At 54.3% G+C, this 25,043-nt stretch overlaps 2 protein-coding genes across 2 annotated transcripts; one reads left to right on the top strand and one right to left on the bottom strand.

Annotated features, from left to right (window-relative positions):
• The first annotated feature begins 458 nt into the window (after positions 1-458).
• Positions 459-15,582, top strand: ENKD1 (enkurin domain containing 1). The gene is made up of 8 exons (XM_062586800.1): positions 459-787; positions 5,972-6,080; positions 6,864-7,088; positions 8,475-8,647; positions 12,187-12,348; positions 12,844-13,013; positions 13,934-14,070; positions 14,625-15,582. The coding sequence occupies exons 1-8, from the start codon at positions 644-646 to the stop codon at positions 14,783-14,785; spliced, it is 1,281 nt and encodes a 426-aa protein (XP_062442784.1). The 5' UTR covers positions 459-643; the 3' UTR covers positions 14,786-15,582.
• Positions 15,583-17,696: 2,114 nt separating this feature from the next.
• LOC134146110 (partitioning defective 6 homolog alpha-like) lies at positions 17,697-24,425 on the bottom strand. The gene is made up of 3 exons (XM_062586308.1): positions 24,338-24,425; positions 22,937-23,159; positions 17,697-18,833 (listed from the first exon to the last, which is right to left on the bottom strand). Exons 1-3 carry the CDS (start codon positions 24,398-24,400, stop codon positions 18,046-18,048), a joined length of 1,074 nt encoding a protein of 357 aa, XP_062442292.1. The 5' UTR covers positions 24,401-24,425; the 3' UTR covers positions 17,697-18,045.
• Positions 24,426-25,043: the final 618 nt, after the last annotated feature.

Raw genomic sequence — 25,043 nt, 5'->3', positions numbered from 1 at the left:
CGGCCGCCCCCAGGCGGGGCGGCTGCGGGCCCGAGCCCGGTGGCGGCGGCGCCGCCAGGCCGCGGCTCCGGGCGGGGGAAGCGCAGGCGGGGGCAGGGGGGCGGGGGCCGCCCCGGCGCGGGCGGGCGGCGCGGCCAGGGCCGCCCCCCCGTCCCCGTCCCCGTCCCCGTCCCCTCCGCGGCGCGGGGCGGCGCGGCGGCCGGGCGGAAGCGGCTGTTGCCGGGGGAGCGCGGCGGCGCCGGGCCGGGCCGGGCCGGGCCGGGCCGGGCCGAGCCTTCAGCCGCGGCGGGTGGGTGCGGGGTGCGGCCGGGGGTCCGGCCCTGCCGACGCCCGCGGCCCTCCCGGCTCGCAGGGGAAGAGCTCCCGGCCGCCTGCCCCGCGCCGCGCCGGGCCGGGCCGGGCCGGGCCGGGCGGGGGGAAGGCGCCTTGCGGCCGCTGCGGCCTGCTCCGCGCTGCGGCCGGAGCCGCCCGCGAGGGGCCCGGTGGCGCCGGGGCCGTTGGGCTCTCGGCGGGGCGAAGCGCAGCTCTGGGCCGCAGCGAGCCCCGGCCGCAGCCGCCCGCCTGACGTGGAAACGCGGCAGGCTCTGGGGCGCCGGCTCTGGGGCGGGGAGCAGCCCTCGAAATCGCGCTGTGGGCAAGTGGGATGTGGTGGGGGGCGGCGGTTCCTGCAGAGCCCGTCATCGCAACCCCGGCTCTGCAGGGGCGCCGGGAAGTTCGGCAGCAGGCGCCTCGGCCTCCTTCCTGGTTTCGGGACTCACGTGGAGGAGTTTCTCTGCGGCCTCCCTTGGTGAGTTGTGGCTTGGGCACCCGGGGAGGCATCCCGGTGCCTTGTCCTAGGGGACCACGGTCTATTTTCATTAAAGTGTCATTGGGAACGCTTCTTGGGCTTTTGGTGCCTGTCAGACAGCAAGGCTGTTTGCGAGCAGGGTGTTTTTAGTGTCAGGGTACAGTGCCCCTGGAGAAATCAGCTTGTTGAGGCAAGTGGACCATCCAGATGTGACTGGAATTTCAGTCTGGTGGAGTAGGGCTCAGAAAAGCCCAGCGCTGGGGGACTGGAGGGGCGGCTTCGTTGTTTTAGGGATATTAATGAAGTATTAGTGATGCACAGCTTTGGCCACTGCCTGCAGCCTTTCCGTGGCAGAACCGTATCAGCCATAAGCTGTTTTCAGGCAGTGGGTTTTCAGCCTCTAGACGGTTGTCTCGTACAGGAAGGAGGGGTCGCTGCACCCATTTGGTGAAGCATTGGTGAGCTTCTGCCTACCCCGACTATTGGGCATCTGTATGGCATTTCTCCAGATTTTCTGGGCAGTCAAGTTGTAGCACCCTGAGATCTGTTTTTCTGGCTCTCCTTTTCCCACCCACTCCTTCCCCGGTCACATAGGAAATGAAAGGAAGCATAAAATGTTTTTTAGGAGTGTCTAGATGTTGTTCAGTGGAATCCTGAAAGAGGCTTTCTGTGGATTTTTTGTAACAAAACAGCCAGTGGAGATCGTAGACCCCAATGTGCAGGCTTCTGTCTCTGAGAGCTAAGCGTTGCGTGTCAGTCCTATAAGCTCAGCACGTGATTCATCCTTGCATCAGAGAAGGATCCCGTGTGTTGAGGTGGGGTGTCTTTGTGTTCTCCTCCTCCACTGCCTTCCTTGTCATTGTAATAGAGGATTTGGCTGTATCTCTGCTCCTACTCTGAAATACCCGCATCAGTCTCTGCCTACCTTCCAGTGCTGAGCACAGCTCTCGTTTACCTCCTGTTCAAGGATGCTGCTGCAGGATACGCTATCGACTTATTAGACAGAATGTATAAGCTGGCTTTGTTCCTGAGGGGATGTTCGTGGACACTTGCCCAACTCCTAGGGAACAGATGTCCCAAATACAAATGCCAGTACCACAGTTGGCTATACCTGGCCCCCTTGGTTTTCAGAGAGGCAAAAGAGAAAATAGGCCTTGGAGACTGGCAGGCAATGAAGAGCTGGTGTCTCAGGGAAAATGCATGGGGAATGGTGTTAAAAGGAGATTATTAGTCTATCGCACTGCTATCTGCACAGAGTAGCAGGAAAAAAGCATGCACGTGGACTAAAGTCACCAGGTAGGTTTATTATACAGTGACACATGGCACAGTGACTGTCACTTAGACTTTAGGAATCAGGGACATACTGTCCAGTTCTACCTCCTCTCTTTTTCCTTTTCTGTCTCCAGTCTCCTCTTTCCCTTCCTGTCAAACATACTCATCCTGTGTGCTAAACTAGTGCTGTTACTGGAATCCTGGAGGGAGGGAGTGTTCCAGCCCTCAACTGAAAGACGAACAAACTCAGTCCGTCTTGACCTGAAGTGTTTGCTCTTCTGACCTTGTTTCCTAACTGCTGATCTTGCCCTAGAGATTCTGCAATAGATGTAATCCCAGATCTGTGTGCAAGCCTGTGTGATACTTGGCCCTAAGGGATATCTGAGGGTTACTTTCCATTTAAGCTAAGAGTATTGAGGGACAGACCAAACAGCCAAGACCAGCTGAACTGAGACTAGCCCTTTAATTTGTTTCAGAAGACTTACTCTAATTAACTACAATTTATCACAACTATGGGATTTTTTTTCCCTGTGCTTTTTGCAGAGGTTGGCTCATGAAGGCATGAAGCTAGTTTTGCTTCAGCTCTATGTGTGGCATCAGCCTTCTGGCCAGGGACCCAGGCACAGTAGAAATGTGATCTGTGAAGAAAAGGGGGTGCTTGAAAGTCAGGTGTAGCTCAGGTTCAGGTTTTAACTGGGCTGTGAAGAGCACCTGGCAAAGCTGTGTCTGTTTGTGTGTTTTGTAGTTTCCTTAACTACAATGACAAAAACAAGCCACAAAATGAAGTCACAGTTCTCCCAGGCTCTGAAAGATCTGGGGGGATAAGTAACATTTTTACCATTTGATAAGCTAGGACAAAGAGCACAAAGAGTTAAATTAATGGTACTTAAACTTATAGGGCTACTCTGGGAAAGAAGTAGGGCTAGAGCTGTGTTTCGTGACAACCAGGCCAGGATTAAGCTCTAGTCCTGGAGAGAAAGTAAGCACCCCAAGTCAAGAAAGCAAATGCTTCAAGCCATCCTGGATCAGACTGGATGACTAAGGAATGCTGAAGTATTTTGGTTGCTCTGGCAACTGTGGTACACCTCTTCTGTAGCTGATTTCAGGTGAGCTGGGAATAGAAATCTAGGGTTTATGTAGCCCTGTGGCTAGGAGCAGCATCACTAATTCCCTAGTCAGTTCTGCAATCTTGTATGGGGTTAAGAAGAGGAGTTGCACATGTGTATCTATTTACCTGCATTTAACAAGATTGAGTTTGCAGTCTGCCTGCATCTCTAAAATGCCATAGTCTGTGAAGTGTCTTTCTCCTGGCATCTTCGGGACAGTCAGATACTTGTATTTTTGACCTTTAAGTGTTCTAATACACAGGTAAAGAAGATGCTTTTCTGGCTGCAATTTAGCCAGCGTGGCTGAGCCAACTATCAGGTCACTATTGAAAAGGTCTCTTTTCCTTACTCACCTGTATCATGAGCAAATGTACCCACTGTTGTCCTTGTGCTTGCTCCAGTGCTTCTGTGATTCCCCCATGGATGTAGCACCAGGTTATGCTTAGACAGAAGATTAAACAGCCAGAAAATTAACCCACTGAAAGAAGTGAATTGTTTCTTGCAGGTGCAGTAAGTTGAATTGGCTCTTCACAGGACCATTTGAGCTACAGAGCTGTTACAAGACATGAAACAAAAGGATGGGAATGGCAGTGGGAGTGTGTGGAGGTGGTCAGCACATCCTCTTTTGGCAGACGTGAGCCATTAGGTTCTCTCTCCTGTGTCATCTGCATGCACCTTTGGTTGTCATGGCTAAGAAACAGGAGCAGAACAGCAACTTGGGATGTCTGTACTGATCATTGGTAACTGAAGGACTGGCTGCTTCGTTCTAGGATAGAGAGACCGATGCTAAGGACTCGTATTCTACAAGGATGCGTTTTCTGTAGATACCTAGATAGGCAAAATACTATTGCAGTGAGGTTGTGTGATCTTGCAAGATCCAAATCCAGAGGCAATGTGACTTGCAAATCAGGGAGTGGGTGTAATTTGCAAATTCATGTGGCAGGGCCAGGTGCTATTGGGACATGAGATGTGCCTTGTGTTAAGGTTTAAGCCAGCCTTCTATCCCCCGCCTCCCATCAACTTGCCTTTCCCCCTTCGTTCCCCCATGTTAATTGTCTGCTCTGTTACAGGTCTCGTTTTGAGTCTGTCATTCTGTGTGTAAATCATTGGGTTTGAAAGTGAGTTCAGATCAAGATCAAATGTGAATGTCAAGGCCCGTAGCTATTCTAGAGTAATTGCTTGGTGAACATTTCTTTTCTAGAGTAAGAGAACCTGTTCTGGTTTAGTTGGATCCATTAAAAAGGAAACTAAATAATACCACTTATCTCAGACTGAGAGTCTGTTCTGAAACTTTAGAAATAGCTTTTCCAGAGTAACTGTGTACAAACAAGACACTGAACTTGCTTACTGATGTGCAATAGTCAACATTGCTTACCTTACCTCTGCAGCTGTGTGTGGGAGATGAGTAACAGCTTTTTGCTAATGGGTCTCACATCAGCAAGGGTGATTTAGCAAGGAAGACTGCAGTGCATTAGTTGCTATGACACAGGCTCACTCATCCTTGTACTGATCGTTTATTGGTTTATAAATTAAACTGAAGATACTGTGCCCGTCTTCAGCACAGGATGCTGAGGATCCTGAAAGGGGTTCTTCCCATACAGTTGTCTCTGAAATCTTTAAATTACTGACTTGGGAGTAAGGGCATGTAGGTTCTAGCCTCAGCTCATTAGCTGAAAAGTAGTTACTCTAGCCAATCTGTCCTGACTCCCATTGAAATTATGGTGTGATCCTAATAAGAGACCAAGCTCTTGTGGTATCTGCCAGAAGTTTACCAGCAGCCTGTGCGTGAATCAGAGGTTTTGAATCCTCGTTTTCTGAGCAGGGAGCAAGTCCCCCAAGACTCTTGTCCAAAAAATCTCAGTTAGCATCACAAGGACATAGACGCTGGCTGCTCATGTTTTGGAGGGCAGTGTACTCCTTCCTTGTCAGAGGGAGGGGAGAGAGACAGCAGGAACCAGTGTGAGCTAGACCAGACGGCATGTGATGGGATATGTCAGAAACTAGCTGGGACAGGGATTTGTGGATTGTGTCTCCTTTGGTCTGCTTTGAAAAGTTATGAAGAAACAAAAAAGATGTTTTTATAAACAGCTAACTCCCCTTTCTCCCTGAGATCTGAGAGACCGGCTGGGCTTCTTTTGTCTCAGGACTCTTCCCTAGAAATGAAGCATCTACCCCTACACTGTCTTGAGGTGAAGTGTTTTGTCTTTGGTCCTTTTGAGGTTCAATCCCAGCCTGCTCAAGCCTGGTGACTTCACTGGCACATCTCTTGCTCATAATACAGCAGAGGAGCTTGACTGCACAGGATAGGGGATTCATGTTACATTGGGCAGGTGGGATGTGAAGTGCAGTAGTTATTTGGAAAGAGCCCATGGTGCAAGATAATTCAAATGTAAGACTGAAATTTGTCAGATGATGTCAAACTACCCTGTATTTCCTGTAGGCTAAAAGCACATAGGGCTGTTGTAACAGCTTGGCTCTTGCTTGTATATCTATATTAAATGTTTCTGTATGGGAGAGCAAATCCAGGAAAGATTTTCTGTGCTGAAGATATAGTTATGATAGCAACTATGAACATTTCAGGTTCAGCTCTGGTAAAAACACTGGTTAGTCACACAGTGGGGATGGTGCTGTTAAGGGCCTTTACCCCACACAGAGTCCAGTTTTGGCTGGTTTCCTATAGGATGTTTCTGTAACTGGGTGCGAGCTCTCTCTGATGAAGGTCAGAAGTCTAAATGTATGTTAATGTTGCTTTTCAATGGCTCAGTGAGCCCCGTTCATTTCTGTTCTTAGTGATGTTTGGTTTCAGTTGCAGAAGCAGAGTGACGGCAGAATGTGTGAAGGGCCATCCAAGATTTCTGGACCCATTCCTCCAGATCCTACACTCTTTCCAAACTATTACAAACGTCCTTTCTCAGGTGAGTCCTTGAGTGCTTATAATGTATCTATCTTTTTTGGACTTTGGCATGAGACAGCAAACTCATTTTCGCAGAACCACAGAATGATTGAGGTTGGAAGGGACCTCTGGAGATCATCTAGTCCAATCCCCCTGCACCTGGAGGGTCACATAGAGCTTGCTGCCCAGGACCCTGTCCAGATGTTTTTTTGTATATCTCCAAGGAAGGAGACTCCACAACCTCTCTGGACAACGTGTTCCAGGGCTCAGTCACCCCACACAGTAAAGAAATTTTTCCTTATGTTCAGATGGAACTTCCTGTGCTTCAGTTTGTGCCCATTGCCTCTCATGCTATAACTTGGCACAACTAAAAATATTCTGATCCCATCCTCTTTATGCTCTCCTTTCAGATATTTAAAGGTTTTGATAAGATCCCTCCCCCCACCTCAAGCCTTTCCACTCCAGGCTGAACAGTCCCAGCTTTCTCAGCTTTTCCTCTTGTGAGAGGTGCTCTAGTCCTTTAATCATCTTCATAACCGTTTGCTGGACTTGAAGGTTTTATGTCCTTATTCTTTGGTGTGCTCAGCAGTCTTGGTCTCCACTTGCACTAGTAGTGCAGGTATTTTTCCTGTCTCACTAATGGTGATCCTAAGGGTATTCTGTGTACCTGATTGAAAGATGGGAAAAGATAAGGTACAGGTGGGGAGGTGCTGAGGTGCTGTATGTATTGTTTGCAGCTGCAAGTAAAGAAAAGCATAAGGTAAAGTCATTTCCTGATAATCTGCTTCTGTTTCTTTCTCTTTAGCCCGAGGGAGGCTGGAAGGGAATGCACAGAAGCTGGATTTTACCTCTGCCCCCCTGGACCCAGTTCCTAACCCATATCCCACTTTGGGCAGTGCCCGCCAGGTCCAACCAGCCCCTCGTATTCGCCCCAGTGGAAGGGACATTCTGGAAAAGGGGCAAAAGGGAACAGTCAGTCTCTTACTGCAGCTTGAAGGCATCTCCCTTGACAGGGGCCTGCCAGTGAAGAGTAAGTACACCTGAACTGCTGCTGAAATGGTTCATGCTTGGGACCAAGGATGAAACGTCAGGGGTTTGGGTGGATTCTTCTACTCTGCTGCCCCAGGTGTGGGAGAATCCGAGTGTCACAGGGCCACAGGGCTGGTCACTAAATCTCCTGTGTTTGGTCTGTCTGTATGTGGGCTGGCAGTGATGTCCCTGGATCATTATGCATTCTGCTGTGGTTGCTGCTGTGGCCTCCCAGACTCCAATCTGGCCTAGGTCTGCAGTTAGATGCCTGACTGTGAAAAAGACTCTATATAATTTGGACTGAGGACTAGTCATGGATTAGAGACTATTTAGAGATGCTGGGGAAATAAATCAAGCCCTTTTAGTTTACTGCCTCTGAAAATAACCATTATCATTTTAGTCAAACTTACATTAGGTTTTCACTTGATCCATCTTTATAGAGCATATTTAACTGGGAGAATTCATTGCTATTTAGGCCAGGATTCAGGAAAACACTGTGTACATGGATAAAGAGAATAGTGGAGGGAACTACAAGTGCAAAATATACTCCTTTTCCCTAGGGAAGTCAGCCAGAGTAAATAGGGAGATCTAAAAAAGAAGAGAGGAAGCCAAGTACTGGCTGTTACTTAAGTTGCCTCATATACTGGTAGTGACACTGGTCCTATCTGTCACCAGTGTGATGAATGTCAGCTGGTGGCTACCACAATTGCTGTGCCAAAACAAGAGGGGAAAGGAAGAAGGTCTGGTTGTGTCAGCTGTCTTCCTTGACGTGGGGAATGCAAGGAGAGATCACTTTTATTGCTTGATTCAAACCCAAAAAGTATGCTCCAAACACTTGATGATGTTTCCACTGACAACAGCTGGCCCTGTACCTATTAACCAGCATTCCCTTCCATGCCCAACAGGCCTGTTGATTTTCTCCCTGGCATCTGAGACAGGGACAGCTGGACACTTTTCTTTTCTTGTGAAGCAAAGTTGGTTTTGTTAGGTTCAGAAACATGACATTGGCCTAGCTCTTGAGAGTATGACAAGGGCAGATCTGGCTGGTCTGGCAAAGTCCAATATGGAACAAGTGAACCATGTTTCTTAAGGATGAGGGAGTCTGCAGACACCAGGAATGCACACAAACCTGTGCTGACACTCATCCAGGCACTCTGGGATCTTGGTCCATTGCTGAGTGCAGTCCCTCCAGGAATGTGCATGTAGCATGGGAGGAAAGCACACAACAGATTGTCTAGCCTGCAGGAGAGGGGAGAGCTTGCAGTTTCTGTGGGCAATGGAACTCGCTTTGATGATGGAGCTGTCAGCTCTGGTGCCAGTGCTCCAAGACCTTGTGTCTATTGGCAATGTCTGAGGAATGAAGGCTGTGTCTCCCCTCGCTGTGTAGGGAAGGAGTCCAAGGACCATGAAAAGGAAAATGTGAGGCGAATAAAGGAGATTCAGAAGAAATGCAAAGAGAAAGAGCGAGCCCGTGAGCACAATCAGCCCAAACCTGTGAAGGCTCTGTGGAAATCCCAGAAATATGACAATGTGGAATCAAAGGTGAAGGCCAAACTTCAGGTCAGTACCCACTGAGCTCTTAACTCTTTGGACCTGGGGATGCAGGTCAGCCAATAGATCTGCAGAACACTGGAAATAGGAGAGCCCCAGACCCTATCGTTTTGGGGCAACTCAGTGCTGAAGCGGAGAGGGCAGATGCAACAGTGAGACTGTCCTGGACAAGAACATGTGGTGTGGATCCAGAGGGTAACTGCTGTAATAATCTTTGTCTTCTCTGGCCAAGTAAAGCCTTTGTGTAAAGGAAGCAGAGAAAAGTCCCGTCACACCCCTGTGGCTGCAGGCTCCCACTTGGCCATTCTGTTGCTAGCATCTAAGGGTGGTTCCTGGGTTGAATGTGGTGCATCCTTCACAGCATATGCAATATCTTGAGGTGTATCCAGCTTTTCAACTTTACAGTGTTTGGAGCAACTCTTGTCTGGAGTTCATGCAAAAAGGCCGTGGTATTCTGCCTCACAGATCATGGTCCTCACCATTTCTGCATGGAATTGGGACAGAGAAGGAGAGGTAGGCCTTCAGGCTGCTGGCCACTGAACTTCAGTCCAACTGTTACAAGCCTATAGACCTTCAGGGGTCCTGAGGGCCCTGTATCTCCAGATTCTTCTTCAAGCAGTTGTCCCGGTGAACGTTCACTGTGTGGTGGGTGCATACAAACATCTATCCAGGCAATCAAGGTGAAGGCGTCATAGCTCTAGCAGAACCTGTAAGGGTGTGCATACTTCTCATTTTATGTACATATGCTTGTGCGAGGAGAGATGTGGGTCGTGCCTCTTTTTCTAAGTCTTTCCCAAGCTTTCTGTGCTGAAACATTTATAGCTTATGCTCTGCACACATGCCTAGCACTGTGAAGGTTTTGTTTATCTTTGGTTTCTTTCTTTTTCTTTCTCTGAATAATCTTTTCTCCTTGATGGCTTCCCTGAGCCTAACAGTGTTCAAATAGTTCCCCTGTCAAAGGGCCATGCGTAATGTATGAAGTGGGCTGTCTTGGATAGAAGGATACCTGTTTGTAAGGACTGTAAAGTTAAGGCCCACTGGGAAAGGTAAGAAAAGTTTCGTTGCCATCTTTAGGTGGATCCATTTGGAGCGGATCCATTTTGAGTGGATCATCAGTTTGGATCTGGGGGGCCTCTGTCATTCAGGTGACCTTTGCCTTCAGTTGTCCTCTTCCTTCAGCCAAAAGAAGTAGACGTTGTGGCTCCTAGTGTTGTAGATGGTTGGTTCCCTGCTGTACAGCTGAGGGCAGGGGTGCTGTGCCCACCCTCAGCCCCAGAGATCTCTTAGAGGTTGTTGGGAGCTCCATTCCAGCTTCATCCTTGCATGAGAGAGGCCCTGCTGAGGAAGGGGAGCTGTGAGCCTACCCCTTCAGCTGTTAAGCAGCTGGCTGTCAGGAGTAACCTCTCACTGTTGGATCCTACATTCCCATTTGCTTCAGGTTTGTCGGCTGTTCAGGAAAGGGCTTTGTTTCTCTGCAAGTCCCCAGTACTCCTTTGTGGTCTCCTTCTCTGTTCCATCTTTGACAGCAACCACTCTGTGTGGAAAGGCACTACACAGTGAGCTGTTACTTGTGCAGTTGGTAGGTGCAGCCTGGGTGATCTTCACTTATGCAAATCCTTCTTTGGTGCTCAGTGAGTTGGAAACTTCATCGAGTCCTTCTTCATCTCCAGTCTGTAGCCTTTGGATCAACTTTTGATACTGTTATATATATTGACAACAATTACAAAAACTGGCAAGATGATTTTTCAAGTCAGTAGTCCCAAATACCACATCCTTTCTTTCCAGTCTGCCACCAACCCACTCTGTGACATCCATGATTCTTTCATATGGAAAGGAGGAAACCCACATGTGCTTTAGGAACACAAGCCTACACTCTTATTTGACAAATCCTTTGGGTTAGAGGAAGATTGAGGGTTTTTTCTTCTTCTGTTCTGGGGAGAAGGGGATGATCTATTTGCAGATGATTTCTGCATGGTGTATTACTAGTACTCTTCAGATTCCTCCAGAGGGAGGTGGCAGAAGGTCCTGATGCTGACTCATGTCACTTTAACTGTTACTGCTGCCTTCCTAGAGCTAGTGTGTTCCCTCTGAAGGATCTCCACCTTCTGTGGAGCTTCTGCTGAGAGATTTAAGTTGATTCTGTTAGGTCTTGATGTCTTGTGTTGGGGTTTCTTTTCTGTCATCTGTCCCAGCGCCTGCTAATTGTAGCAGCTCCTTTGAAAAGGGCTTTGACAGTGTCTTGGTGCTCTCACAAAGGGAGACACGCTGCACTCTGCTAGTGCACTCCTGCTTAAGATCACAAATTTGTTTGACTTCTAACTGACCGCACTAGTTAGAGGAACTTCTTCAGCAGTACAGTAGCAGCCCAGTCCTCCTTACACCAACGTTACTGATGTTACTCGTCTATCCCACATTCAGTCTTCAGGACTACCCAACAACCAGGCAACAAGGAATCTGCCTTTAGTGGACTGCAGTATTTTGACAGAGCAGTTGAGACTTTGGGTGTTTGTAAAGATCTGGAGGATACCTGTTAGTCCCTGTAACTTCCAGAAGTAGAGCAGTGTCCTGGCGGTATTTATCATAAGGCCATCCACTTGCCACAACATCAGCTTTCAACTTGCAGGGTTTGTTTGGCAGCTATCTGACAGGTAGTCTGCAACAAGACTGACTGTGATCTCAGCCAGTGTTGCAAGGTGCTGATGCTAATCACTGCCGTTGAGGATGCCTCTGACATACAATTCCACCCTCCCCAAACCACTGGACTGTCTCACTCTCTGCTCCTGTTTTGAGCTGGGCACCTTTCTGTCTAGAATAGGATCATCACAGATTTGGGGTGCTGAACAGAGTGAACCTTGAGAGCATCTAATTTGTGCGTCTGCCAGCTTCATGCCTGCGTATATCATTTCATTAAAGTTTGCTATAGCAGGTCTCTGTAGCATGTCTGTGATTTATGGAGGAGGGAAGGCTTCTTCAGAAAGTTCATATTCTATAGCATTGCCAACTAGGAATACTGGTATGTGTTTCTCAACTTTCAGAACACTTACTTTGCACTACCATTTACCCTTTTCACAGAAAAATTTCTGCTTTTTAAGGAGTCATGATCACTGTCGGTTTGGATTGTCCCACTGTTGAGATTGTCCCTAGCACTAGTAGGTGAGCCTCTTGGATCATCTGATGTTGCTGTCTTTCCATACCTGAAGGATTAGTTAGTAAAAAGGGACTCTCTGAGACAGTGTCAATGATTTGCGCACATGTGATCTGTATACTTATTCCTGCATTTTTTTTTAATGTTACTTCACAAAGCTCAGTTGAGAGGACCAGATCTGATGCTGTTGGCAAAGTTTGCTTTCGCCTTTGCTGGCTATGATTTGTATACAGATTGCCTTCCCCCAAGAACTTCCACCAAATAGTAGCAGGAAGGACATGCTCTCGTCTGTCTGCTGGAAACTTGTGGTTGAGCTTGTGGTTGACCACCCAAACTTTGTTGAATGGGTTTCTTTTTTACTCCAGCATCCCTCCAGTAGCATGGTTTTTTTTGCCTTTCCCAGGAAAGCTCCCCACCTCCAAATCCAGAGGCTGTGAAATTCCTGAGGGCATATTCTCGATGTGGCCCTGGGATCAAGCCATGCAGGCCGCTCTCTCCAAGCCTTGCCAGAATGAAAGCAGAGGCAGACACAGAGGCTCCAGAGGCACTAGGTGCCGAAGCCAAGGTGAGTTGCATGCTGACTGGATGCTCTCAGGGTTTCCAACACTCGCCTGTTGCTCCTGCTTTGGACTCTTCATGTGTTTCTTCTAAAGCGCTAGGTCAGATGCACTGCCTGAGCAGGGACATCTGTAAATACTGTTTCTGGCTGGAAGGAAGGAGCAGGATCTTGACCATAGGGGTGGTAAGACAGGGGTTCAGTGATTGCTGATACTATGCTCTAGCTTCTTCCTTGCTCATGTTTGAAGAGAGACTGAAATTTCCTTTGAAAATCCCTCCTCCTTGCTTTAGAAGTGCCAGCAATCTTGCATCTGCTTTTCTTAGGGCTTTTCAGGATGTTCTGACTACTCAGATAGGGTTGGTGGAGGAAATGTCCATCTTGCTGTAGTACACCTACATTCAGTGTCTTATACAGGTCTCTGACTATTTGCTTTCTCCCCTATGGGGCAGCTGTGCGAATGCGTCTGCCCAGCCAGCTCCCGCTGCCTCCCTCTCCTTTCAGATCCAGGTGGAGGGCAAGAGCGTCGACTTCATTAAACACAATGCCCGCAACGCCAAGCGGGCCCCATTGCGGCGTTCCCACTCATTGCAAACCTTGGCTGAGCTGCTGGAACAGAAACACCGGGAGCAGGAAGAGTACAACACCAAACAAAAGGGCCACGTCCCCCAGTAGTATGTATACCCCAGTCTGGTCCGTGAGACTTCATGTAACAAACCTGACTCTGCCCCTTGTCCCCCAGCTTCTGTACTGAATGGAATGGGAAAGAGTGTAGGAGTGTCTCTTGCATATACTGGCAGTGCAATTTGCTGTGGCCTGGGGAATATTTAGAGTCCCTGCTGTTTTCTTGACTTAATGAGCATCCCATGGCCAGTGTGACTGGGCTTGGAAAGAATTTGGTTCCCTCCCCCTTGCTTGTTGCTGTATGCTGATGCTAGCATGTGGATACTCTGAGTTCTGAGAAGTGTGCTCCTGCCTGATTGTAAATGTTGCTCCATGTGACATAGCTTCGGTGTCAAAAAGGTCTGCTTCCAGAGAGGCAGAGAGCTTGCTTTGCCTTGCAAATGGAGTCCTTCCTCCTGCCTTGCAACTGGAGTCTAAGAAACATCAAAATTTGCTGCATTTTGGGGTCCCAAGTAAAAAATGGTTTTGTGGCCCCCAACAACTCTTGGGTGACACTGTCCTAAGACTGACCACTGTTTCGGTCCTTTGGCTCTGCTGTGTCTGCCATTCCTGGCTGTAAGCTACTTTGTCTGAGTTCATTCCATCGCTCGCCCGCAGATGCTTTTGAGAGGGCTCAGTGGCCTAGACTGGAAGCAGGGAGCAGAAGCTCTTACCTCCAAGGAGTTCAAATCCAGCCCGTGTGGGCTAAATATAAGGGTGTTTCCCTTTATGGCAAGGGCATGTGTTGGTAGGGTGGGTGGAGTGTGGTCTGTGTGTGCTGACAACATTGATCTCCGTGTCCTCAGACAGCAACATGGGGACTGAGAAGCTTTGGAAGGGCCAGTGTCTAGCCTCTTGCCTGTTTCCCCTAGGCCCTAGGTAACTTCTCCTTCCAGATATGCCAAAATGTGCTTTCATTCTGCTTTGCCAGCCTGTTGGAGAGGAAGGAGCTGTGGCGCAGACAGTTGGAGGAGCAGCAGCGAAACCTGCCAGATCCTGACACTCCACCTGGTCATACCATGATGCCTGAGGGCCAGCGGTTGGAGACCCTCAGCAATCTGAAGCAGAGTAAGAGGAAAAGAAATAGGAATTCTAGCTCAGAAAAAATAGGAGATGCTAGCCAGGATTAGGGAGAACAAAGTTCTGGGGCACAGATTTTATACCTGATTTTTTTTCCCCCACTGAAGAGTTGTCCAGAATAAGACATACAGCTGAGATGTTGCATGAATAGCCACACTTGAACTGTGTGTTCTCTGTGTGTGCAGGAAGAATGATCCCTTTCAACTTGTTAGGGCTTGAAGGTTACAGGACTGGCTGTCTGGACTGGGCTTGGGCCAGTGGTCAATGATGTGGGATTGGCTCAATGATATTAGGGTTTCTATTGCTCTTAAAATCATAGATTTAGGTTGAAAGGACCTCCGGATGTTTCCAGTCCAATCCTTGCTCAAAGCAGCGCTACTGCAACATTAGAGCAGGTCTCCCTGGGACTGATCCAGCTATGTTTTGAATCCAAGGATGTATGTTCCCTCTAGGTCCTAGATCCACTGCTTCTAAGTTCATAGTGTTTGGGAAAAAAATGACTTTCTTTGCTCTTCCAGTTATGCAGCTTTCCTTTCTTACAGGCCAAGAACAGCTGGTGAAGGACCTGGTGATGCTTCCAGTGCGTGCAGACACCCTCAGCATTCAGAAGAGGCGGATGGAGCTGGAAAGAAAGCTATCCCAGATAGAGGAGGCCCTCAAAATTTTCTCCAGGCCCAAGGTTTTCATCAAACTAGACTCTTGAGCCATTGGGGGTTGGGTGTGTTGTGCTGCTTTTTGTGAACATCCTTCATCACTGGAGAAGGGCTGGAGTCAGTTTGGGAGGGAGGAAGACAAGTTCAGGACACTGGGCCCATGCAGGTGCTGATATGTTGTCTAATGTCCAGTCTGCATCTTGTGCTCACCCTCCAAAGTTGTCTCATCAAGGGGAAAGGGAGGGAGGTGAGCTGATTTATTGTCTCTGCACAGTGTGGAGAACAGTTGTTTCTGTACTGCTTGACTTCTCACAGAGATCTGCTCTGTGTGCTCTTGATCCACGGGATGGATCTCATCATCTCTTATTTCCCTGTTTCTGGAAACTGGTAGGAGGTCTCCCATGCTGCTGCCTCTAGGCCTGGTGCTCCTTGTGCCCCTTTTTCTCCTTAACTAGTCCATGGGCATAGCTCATTCCTGGCACCTCTACACTTGGCTGCATTTAGAGGCAGCCTGACCAGCTGCAGCCACAAAAAAACCAAAAGAAAACAACAAAAAAAAAAAAACCCACCAACTGTGCTGCATGTCTGCCATGCGTGTCCTGGGCCTCAGTGCTGACCTATCTTGAGCATGCAGCTGGTACCTGTATACCCTCTGACCTGCTGGATGTGTTCAGCAGCTCAGGGACAGCTCAAGGGAAAGGGGCATAGTGCTCCAGTTCTGCCCTCTCAGGGAAGAGCTGGGGCAGCAGCAGGGGAATCTGTCGGTAGCTAAGCCAACAGAATGTCTGGAGAAACCTTCATTGTCCATGGGGCAGGATGTGCTCCAATAAAGTATCGTTTCCCTCCATTGTTGTGTATGGCAAATTGCAGTTCTGGGCAGGTTCAGCAGGGCCTGAAGAGTGGTGGTGGTGATGGGCTGGTGGAAACTAGATGCAGCTGAGGGGAGGGCTGTTGGTGCCCCCACAGGGGGGCTGTGGGCTGTATGTGGTGGCAGTGGGCTCTGAAAGGCTGAAGGGGCCAGTCTGGGTAGGTATTGGAGCGCTGGGATATCAGGATGCATTGGTGGATTTGTGAGTGGAGAAGCCAAACATGAGCAGAAATCCAGCTGGATCCCAGTCCTCAGATGTGCAGAGCAGGTCCCATTGTGCAAGTGAGCCCGCTGCCTCCTCACCATCAAGTGCCAAAGGTGGACAAGGCCTTTTCAATGATCCTGCTGCATGAACCCTAGAAGATCTTTCCCTCTTGCTTAGAAGCCTTCAGGCCTGGGAAGATTAGATTGGGATTGCAGTGTGTGTGGGTAGACTGGGAAGTGGTGAATGCAGCACCTGGGAAAAGCAAGATCCCCACAGACATTGCAGCCAGCTATGCTTCCACCTGAGCTCCATCTGATCGGACTGCTCAGCTTCTGCTGATATGAGCCAAGCCGGGGCTGATGCTGGATTTGCCTGGGCGGCATCTGGACTTGCTTTCTGTAGGATTTAAGTAACTGAGAAAGAGCTTGTGCAACGAAGGGGTCTGACGTTCTAGCTGGCTGCCCTTGCTCGTCCTGCGTGCCTGCGTCCTGTTCTTCCCTTTGCTCAGGTGAGCAGGCTGGAAAAAGTACTGGGCTTACATGATCCCTACCTGCAGAGCTGCTGATGGAGCTTGTCTGAGCCACTTTACTGTCAAAGGTGGCCAGTGGCCATCCTCCTGTTTCTCTTGCTGTGGCAGGACTGACCATGGTGGCTATTAGCAGTGGAGGGCAGTAATGGACCTTGATGCAGATGCCAAGGTGTTGGCGTTAGGCCTAACTGCAGATTCCTAGATTTTAGCACTGGGGCTAGATACAAGTGCTGTGAGGCTAATGCTGCAGAAGGTATGGAGAGAGAGGGCTGAGGGACCACAGGGCTGTCCAGCCATCATCTGGCTAGGCCTGCTTCTAGCTTGGATGAGGAACAAGGTGTGAAATGGAGAAGCCAACATTGCTATGAGTCTGACAGGTCCATGGAAGCACTTACTCCGCTGGGATATTGCTCCAACCTGTGTAGCATTCTCCTTTTAAGCAGAAAGATGCTTGGGGGAGCAGTTGCAACAGCTCCTCTGTTGTCCTTGGCCTGGACCAGGCTGGCAGCAAAGCTGCAGCTACAGCCTGGCAACAGCCCATGCCAGATGCTACCGACCATTAACCTGAGGGTTAGGCACAGGGTGGTGGGAGAGAGAGTGAAGGTGCTGGGGTGCTGTGCAGACCACAGGGGAGCAGCAGGGACGGCTGTGGCCCTCCACACTTAGAGCTGGAGGAGGAGAAGAATGGAGAACCACCATCCCCAGCAGGGTTTATGGGTGCCCACTGCCAGCCTGGGTGCTTCCCAGCTCTCCCCAGACCTCTCATTGCCTCTCCCTGCTAGGTGTCCACTGGGTGGTCAGCACATTGTCCCTGCTGCAAGGTGGGAATGGGCCAAATGAGGCTCATCACGTCAGGTAGCATACAAGGCTTACTGCCCAGGACAGCCTGGGTGCACACCACGGGATGGGGATGTGTCCCAGCATCCTCCCCAACCCCTGCTCCTCCAAGCAATGGGCCTCCCTGGAACATCTTGCTGGGGTCACCTAGAGCAGCAGCAAAGCCTGGCAGCTCCCATGCTGTGGTTGCAGCTCCCAGGCATTACCTTGCACATGTAGAGCCACATGTTTCTCCAGGGAGGCTGTGGGGTGGCCAGGGTCCCTAGCTGCTGTCCCCTACCTGGGGACCCATACAGCTCTTCCTCCCAGAAGACTTGTGTTGGGTACGCAGCTGGTCGTGAGGCTCGTAGCAGACCTGACATGCTCCCAGGGGACAGACTGTGGGCCAGACCTGCACTGTCCCAAGGTGCTGAGGCTACTTGCTGTCCTCAAGAGGGCTGTGCCTTGGCCTCATTAGCCCCAGAGCAGCTGGGCTCCATGGGGCCTGACCTCTGCGGTGAAGCAAAGCAGGGAGAAGCGGGAGAGCTTTCTAAAAAAGGTTTTACTGTCCATTGCAATATATTAATTAATGATGCATATTTTGATAAAACAATAAAAAAAAATACTTGTTTGGAAGAGAGAGGAGAGGGAGGCCTGGGGGTTTGGGTGGGCAGTGCACGGCGTGAGCAGGAACCACAGTGGGGTTCCCCATGGGCATGGGCGCTGGCAGAAGGCAAGTGGGGCAGGCAGTCCCTGCTTTGCACCCTCCCCAGCGGGCCCCTCGCATTGCCCCAGTGCCCACAAACAGTCTGGCGGTGAGGAAATCTGGCCGGCCGTGGGGCCTGGCCCATACCACTGCTGCAAAAGGTCTCGGGGGAGAGGGGCCCCATGGCTATAGGGTGAGGAGGGTGCCATCCTCCTGCCCGCTGCCCCGGCCAGGGCTGCCGTCATGGCTGCCGAGCGACTGCAGGGAGCCCCGCGAGCTGTGCAGGGACAGGCTCTGCTGGAGGGGTCTGTCGGCGGGGTCCCCGTTGGGGCAGCCGCTGGGGATGTAGTGGGGCGCGCTGTCGCTCTCGATAACGAGGTCGCCCTCCTCGTCGCTCTCGGCAGTGCTGTAGTTGCTCAAGTACTGCGAGGCCGGGCTGGGGGTCTGCTGGCTGGGGGTGCTGTCCGTGGACATGCCCGAGCTGCCCGAGGCCTTGCTGCTGCGGATGACGTTGTTGCGCTGGTTGGCCGGTTTGACAGTGATGATGAGGTTGTGGCTGTTGGCCACCATCATGTCCGTCACCTGGTCCAAGGACTTGCCGGCCACGTCGATGCCGTTGACCTCCAGGATCTCATCGCTCACAGCCAGCAGCCCCGTGCTCTCCGCCAAGCCACCCTTCACCAGGCGGGAGATGAAGATGCCAGGTACCTTCTCGACACCCTGCGGGGCCACACGCACGCTGACGCCGTCGCGGATGTAGAAGCCCAGTGGCTTGTCGGAGCCGTGCTTGTGGAGCCGGACACGGCGGTGCGTCTCGGGCAGGATGTCCACGTCGATGATGGACGAGATCTGCCGAAAGTCCTGGGGCATGCCGATGAGAAGGTGAGGCTTGGCCCGGTAGTGCGCGGGGCGCAGCAGCCCCTTCTTCTTCCGCTGCAAGGAGTTGGAGGCAAAGACGCTGGCGTCCGACTCTGCTGCAAAGAGCAAGGGAGATGCAGGGTCAGGCAGGGCTCAGCCAGCTGGTGCCTCCTGCCCCAGCAATCACCCGGTGACTCAGGGAACCAGGTCCTTTGGCCTGGCTATTACGGGACCCAGTGGGAGAAGTGCCCTGCTCCCAGGTCTGCTCCAGAACATCGCCCTCAGCTTTCCCCACAGCCTGTCTCCGTCTAGCGTGGATCTACCCTGCAGAGGCACTGGGCCCGTCTCCTGGGATTACCCAGCATACACGAGGCCAGGATTAGCGGGCTCTAGCCAGTGATTCAGCCTTAATCACACTTTAAGCTCAACTCTGCAGTTTAACACTGGAGCTGCCAGCTCGGATGGCCCTGGAGTCACAGCAGTGCCCCAGGCTGGAGTGGTGGAGAGGGAACCTGGCATGGGCCATCCCAACATGAAGAGGGTGCAGGCACTTTCAGGACCCTCCCGGTGGGATGAATCCACCCTGCACGCTGATGCTGGGCACCCACCGTCAGCCCGTCCTGCCCTTGGAGGTGCCAGCTCTGCAGGGGCAGTTCGGCTGGTCTCACTGCGACAGGAGCTGCTGTGCCCACCCGGCGGGGCATGAGGAGCCAAAGGCAGCGAGAAGCAGCGGGGCCCCCACGCAGCCCCCCCAGAGCCGCCCCTGCCCCAGCTCACAGCGCTGGCACCCTAGGCCCATCCCCGGCAGCGGTAGTGTAGTATCCTGGCATCGCAGGTCACCTGGCTGCACCATGTGAGGAGGAGGAGGAGGAGGAGGAGGAAGGTCAGACAAGCTCATGCTGCTTGCCAGGGGCTTGTGTGCTCTAACGCCAAAGAGCTCCCTGGGGCTGGGTCACCCTGAGGGTGAGTCGGGCCACGTGACTGGGGGATCTGGCAGCTTTGGAGGACCCACAGCAGTGTTTGGGGACCACCAGAACCCCAAATCCCCAGACTGGCACTGGCACCAGATCGGGGTATCTGCATCCCATTGAGTCCTGCCCTCTCTGAGGATGGAGAACTCCCAATTCCCAGACACCTGTTCATCTCCTGGAGATGGAGTGGCCTGGGGCTCCCCCCAGCCTCCTAACCCATAATTTGGGGGCACTGTCTCTCCTTACGCTGTCTGGCACCACCCAGAAGAGCATGGCTCGTTGAACCAGCCCCGGCTGATCACCCCAGGGCCTCCCCTCTGGCAGCCCGACGGGAGCCAGCTCTGCCACCTCCCACCTGGGCCTTGGCCATCTGCAAGCATCCTCTGGTCCCTCTTTGGTTTCTGCACGTCCCTTTGGATATAGGGAGCCCAAAACTGGAGGCAGCGTTGCTGGCAAGTCCCCCATGGGGAACAGCAGCCTCCCTCCTTCTGCTGGCCGTGTTCCTCCTAACCGCCTGGCACGCAGACTGGCTGCTTCATGGGCCACAGACTGCTTCAGCCTGGCACCACCAGCACCCCCAGCTCCTTTCCAGCTGCTGCTCCTCTGTGCCACCGAGGCGCAGCATCCGCTCTGGATGTGCCCAGGTAGTGCCCAGAGCCCGCTTCAGCTGGATGGGTGCTGCGACCCCCAGGAAGTCCGGAGGCAGCAGGGTTTCTCCCAGGACAAGCCAGCCTGCCAAGGCTCCTGGGTTATAAATATCTCCCTGCAATACTCCCTTGCTTATTTTTAGCTCAGGGAAGGGCGGTCGAGGCTTTCCCACAGCCATTGCAGCGAGCGGCTCCTCTCCCCGGGATCGAGCCGAGGGATGCGGAGCAGCTGGGCCAGGCAGCTCCGCGCCCCGTGCCCGGGGCTGACCCCAGCGATGCCTCCAGACTGGCCCCATCCCGCTAGCGGCGCAGGCCTTTCCCTCCCCTTCCCGCCAGGCCCTGCTTTTCCTCCAGCCAGCCCAGCCCTGCAGCCCAAAGAGGGCCCATGGTGGTGGTGGTGGTGGTGGGGTTCCCGCGGGGAGAGCCAGCAGCACAACACCCACAGGCACCCCGGAGCTGGAGGAGCTGAGCCCCCTTTCCTGCGTACCCTCTCGGACTGGCCACGAGCACCCCGCGAGCTCAGGACCGCCAGCGGGAACTTTGCCACCTCCACGCAAGAGTGCAGCCAAGGAGGTGTCCAAAGGGCTGACAGCAGAGAAGAGCAGAGCAAATGCTGCAAGCGCCTTGACAGCTTCTACAGCGCTGGCTGCGTCTTGCTGCTCACGCATACATGCGTGCCCATGCGCGTGTAGGTAAGTGTGCACGTGCACGTGCAGCCCGTGCCCAGGCCGGATGGGGGGGGGGGCGGAACGAGGCTCTGCAGCCACATCCCCAGCTGACCTGGACTGGTTTGACTACCGCCCAGCCCCGGAGTGACCTGGATCCATTTTAAATCAGATGTGATTCACCCAGCGATGGCTCCTGGCCTCTTCAAATGCCTTCCGCCGCTCTGCCGTCCCCCCTCTCCCAGGGCGAGCGGAGCCTTCGCCACCCTCCTCGGCTGGCTGCCCACGGCGCAGGGGGGCAGGCCACCCGCTCTTGAGCTCTGCCAGCTCGCTGCGGTCACCCACGCCCTCTGCACAGGCTTTTCCCGGCAGCAAACGAGGCGGCCCCTGGAGCAAGGCAGCCAACAAGAAACCCCCAGCCCGGCACCAAGGCAATTCCCCGTGCCAGAGCCTGGGTCCGGCCCTCGGCTCTGGGAAGGGGAATGGCCAGCTGCAAGCCTGCCCCAAAAGCCACCCGAGCCGGGGACGAGGGAGTGCCACTCGGATGCCAGGAAGATCTGGGCACACCAGCCCAGCCGGATCCATGACCTTGGGCGAGTCATTTACCTCTTCCTACGCCTCTGCTTTCCCTCATCGGAGAAGAGGGGCCACAGACACATTGCGCACAGCCTGGATCCCCTCCAGCATCAAGGAGACGCTGCTGCCGGCGGCAGCTCCCAGAGCACGTCACAGCCTCCAGCCTCTCCTCCCTGCCTTCAGCCTGGATCCTCTCTGCTATCCCCCCACATCCCCAGGTCACGCAGGGGAAATGCCAGCTCAGGCACCAGGCACACGGAGGCCTTCTGGTCCCCATTTAGCCCCAAAGGAACGAAATGCAAGTCAAGTGCTTCCCGCATCACCCGATGCGGGATGAAAACCCGGGTCAGCAGCACAGCGGCCGGAGGTGCCTGCTGAGACCCGGCGAGGTGTCACCGCTTGCCCGGAGGCATCGTCCAGCTGGAAGCCCCAGGCTGCTCCAGGCACCGTGCTGTTGAAGCCAGAGTTTTCCGAGCAGGCTACAGCTCTGTGGACTTTTGCTCACTGCTTAGAAAGACTCGGTGCTAATAAACCAGACAGAAAGGCATCCTCACGGGCTGGCCTCATCTCCATCTGCCCCGATGGAGGTGAGACGTACCCAAGGTGTTTGTCACTAGAAAGCTCTCATCTTTGTAGCGCCAGCAGCCTTTCTAGGGATGTCGCTATCGCGGTTATTTCGTGCTCCGGAACGAGGAAGCTGCTCTCTGAGGACAAGCCTCTGTGGTCAGGACAAGCCCCTGGGCTGCTGGGGCAGAGACAGGCCTCCTCCCACTGGAGAGGAGGAAAATAAATAAATAAATAAATCAGCTGCATCTGGCAAGCCGAGCGCCAAAACGATTGCTCCCCCAGCCTTAGGGGAGGGAGCCGAATCGGGCTTGCAGCGGCGGCAGGCCCAAGAGCACGCTGTGTTTTTACAGAGCCCACGCAAGCCTGGCTGGAAACGCAGCTCGGAAGCAGTGAACTCTGAGGATCCCCTCTTCGGCCAGGAAGCGTGGCATGGGCTCAGCCAGGCACAGCCTCCTGCCGGGGCAGAGCAGCCCCCATGTCACCCATGGGGTTGCTCTCGCACCCTTCCAGCGACATCCACACAGGAGCCGTCCGCCAAAGCGTGCGGCTGGAGAGCATGCACTGGGCAGGCCCGACCTCCAGCGAGGCACAAGACCCCAACACAGCAGACCCTCAATTCAGTGGAGGCCACGGCGCTGCCCCAGCGTGGGACGGGAGGTACCACGGGACATTGGCTCAAGCCGCTCGCCTTCTCCTTGGAGGACATCCTGGCTCCATAAGGCGAGCGCTGCCGTGCCTCCTGCTCGGGCAGCGGCTCCAGCGCCCTTCTCCAGCCCCAGCAGCTCACACTCACCCTTCTTCTGGATGATGACCCTGAGGAGGGGGTTGGCAGAGGACAGGGCCTTATGGTAGTTGTCATCGTTGTTGATGGGCAGCAAGTCACCGTGGACGTCCGTGTAGCCCAGCAGCACGTCCACGCGGGGGATCTGGTGCACGGTCTGCAGCAGGCGGTAGAAGTCCTGGAAGCTGCCCACGCTGGAGCGTTTCACGGCAAAGCGGCGAAACTCAGCATCAAACTGTGGAGGGGAAGAAGGGTTGGGCATGAGGCAGGGCCCGCAGGACGGACCCAGGGCAGAGCTCCTCCACAAGCTGGTAGAGAGAAGGGAGAGCCAAGGCCAGGGCCCAGCGGCTCCTTGCTGCAGAGCGCCCTGCGTTCTGCCAAGATCGGCAGCTTCAGCCCCTTCTTCTTCTTCCCCTCCTCGCTCACAAGCGCTTCATCCCCATCCCGTCCGCTGCTCAGGTGCCACCAAACACCCAAGTCTTTTCGGCGCTGAGGCTGCTCTAGCGATAACGGCAGCAGGCACGAAGGCAGCAGCGCCCTACGGGCGGTCCGTCTGCCCCTCTTTCCTTCTCTGAAGGAAGGAAAAGCAGCTGCGCGTTTTCCTGATTAAACCCCAAAAGGACACGGCCGAGGTCTGCTCACGGGGGGAGGAAGGAGTAGTGGCGGGACCACCCTGACACACCTGGCGCTGCGGCTGCCAGGCCGGCCAGCGCTAGTTTGCGCCCAGGTTTTCACCTGACTCCCTACAAGTTGGCCCGAGAGGGGACGCGGAGCCTGGGTTTGCTGTCCCGCGAGGGGACAGCGAGCTCGGCCCGTGCGAAGGCGAGCTGGGCGCGCAGCCCATTCATCCCGGTGCGGGCGCCCAGCGCCCGCCCTTCGCCGGGCGAGGGAACGCTAATCCCATTTACAACCGGAAGGCATCGACAGTATAGAAAGGGAAATAATAATAATAACGAATAAATAAAAAAGAGGAGAAGCCCTGCGGGAAGCCGGGAAGCAGCAGCGGGCTGGCGCGGAGCGGGGTGCTGCGGAGCGAGGGCGCCGGGCAGGGCCTGGCGGGAGGTCGCCGGCTGGGTGCCCGAGCAGGGTGCCGGGCCCGGGGTGGGGTGCGAAGGCTGCGGTGGTGGCTGGGGGGCTGGGGGGGGGTGTGGCGCGCGCGCTCCGGGCAGCGGGCGCATCTGGGCAGGTGCGGGCACATCTGGCCGGCGCGAGCGCGCGCATCTGGCCGGGCGCGCCCAGGTGAACGCGCGCGCACGTGGGCGCGCTGCACTGCCGCCGCGGCCGGGTGGAGCGGCCCGCACGGCCGGGCAGCCGCGCCGCGGCCCCAGCGCCCCCGCTGCGGCGCGGGGGGGGAGCGGGGCCGGCCGCGGCGGCGCGGGGCGGGGCGGGGCCGCGGCGGGGGCGGGCGCTTACCTTGCTCTTGACCTCGATGACGGGCTCGGCGCTGCGCGCCGGCGTGCGGTGGTGCTTGGCCATGCTGCGCCGGCGGCCGCCCCGCGCCGGGCCCCGCCGCGCCGCCGCCGCTCCCGCCGCCGCCGCCGCGCCGCGGCCACGGGGGATTTTCACCGGCCATGACGTCAGCGGCGGCCCGGCCCGGCGCCGCCGCGCCATTGGCCGAGGCGGGGCCGGGAGGCGGGGCCGGGGGGCGGGGCCGGCGCGCCGCGCCGCCGGGCTGGAGGTTGCCGACAACGTCGCCCTGGTAACGGGGCGGTGCGGCCGGCGGCGCGCGGGGCGGGGGGCGGCGGCGCGCGGGGCGGGGGAGGGCGCGCGGAGCGGGGGGGGGGCGCGCGGGGCGGGGGGGGGGGCCGCGCGGGGCGGGGGTCTCGCCCGCGGTCGCCGCGAGCCAGCAGCATCCGCAGTGCTCGGCCGAGAGGAGCGCAGGGGCGCTGCGGAGAGCGGCGCTCCCCTCTCAGCCCGGCGTTAAGCCAGGGGTGTCTGAATCCGTGCCAGCCCGGTGCTTGCTGATGGGTCACGCTTTTTCCCTCCCCCTCCTAGTGATCTGGGGGGTGAGTTACTCCGTGATGATGCGGGTTTGGTAGTTTACGGGCATCTGACCCAAGAGCAAGCTGCAGGCGCAGCAAAAGTTTCTTAAATGATTTCTGCAGATAAACCTAAAATC

This window comes from Rhea pennata, chromosome 13 (genome assembly GCF_028389875.1).
Source record: "Rhea pennata isolate bPtePen1 chromosome 13, bPtePen1.pri, whole genome shotgun sequence".
Classification (NCBI taxonomy): Eukaryota; Metazoa; Chordata; class Aves; order Rheiformes; family Rheidae; genus Rhea; species Rhea pennata.
This window is presented reverse-complemented; position numbering and strand designations above follow the sequence as displayed.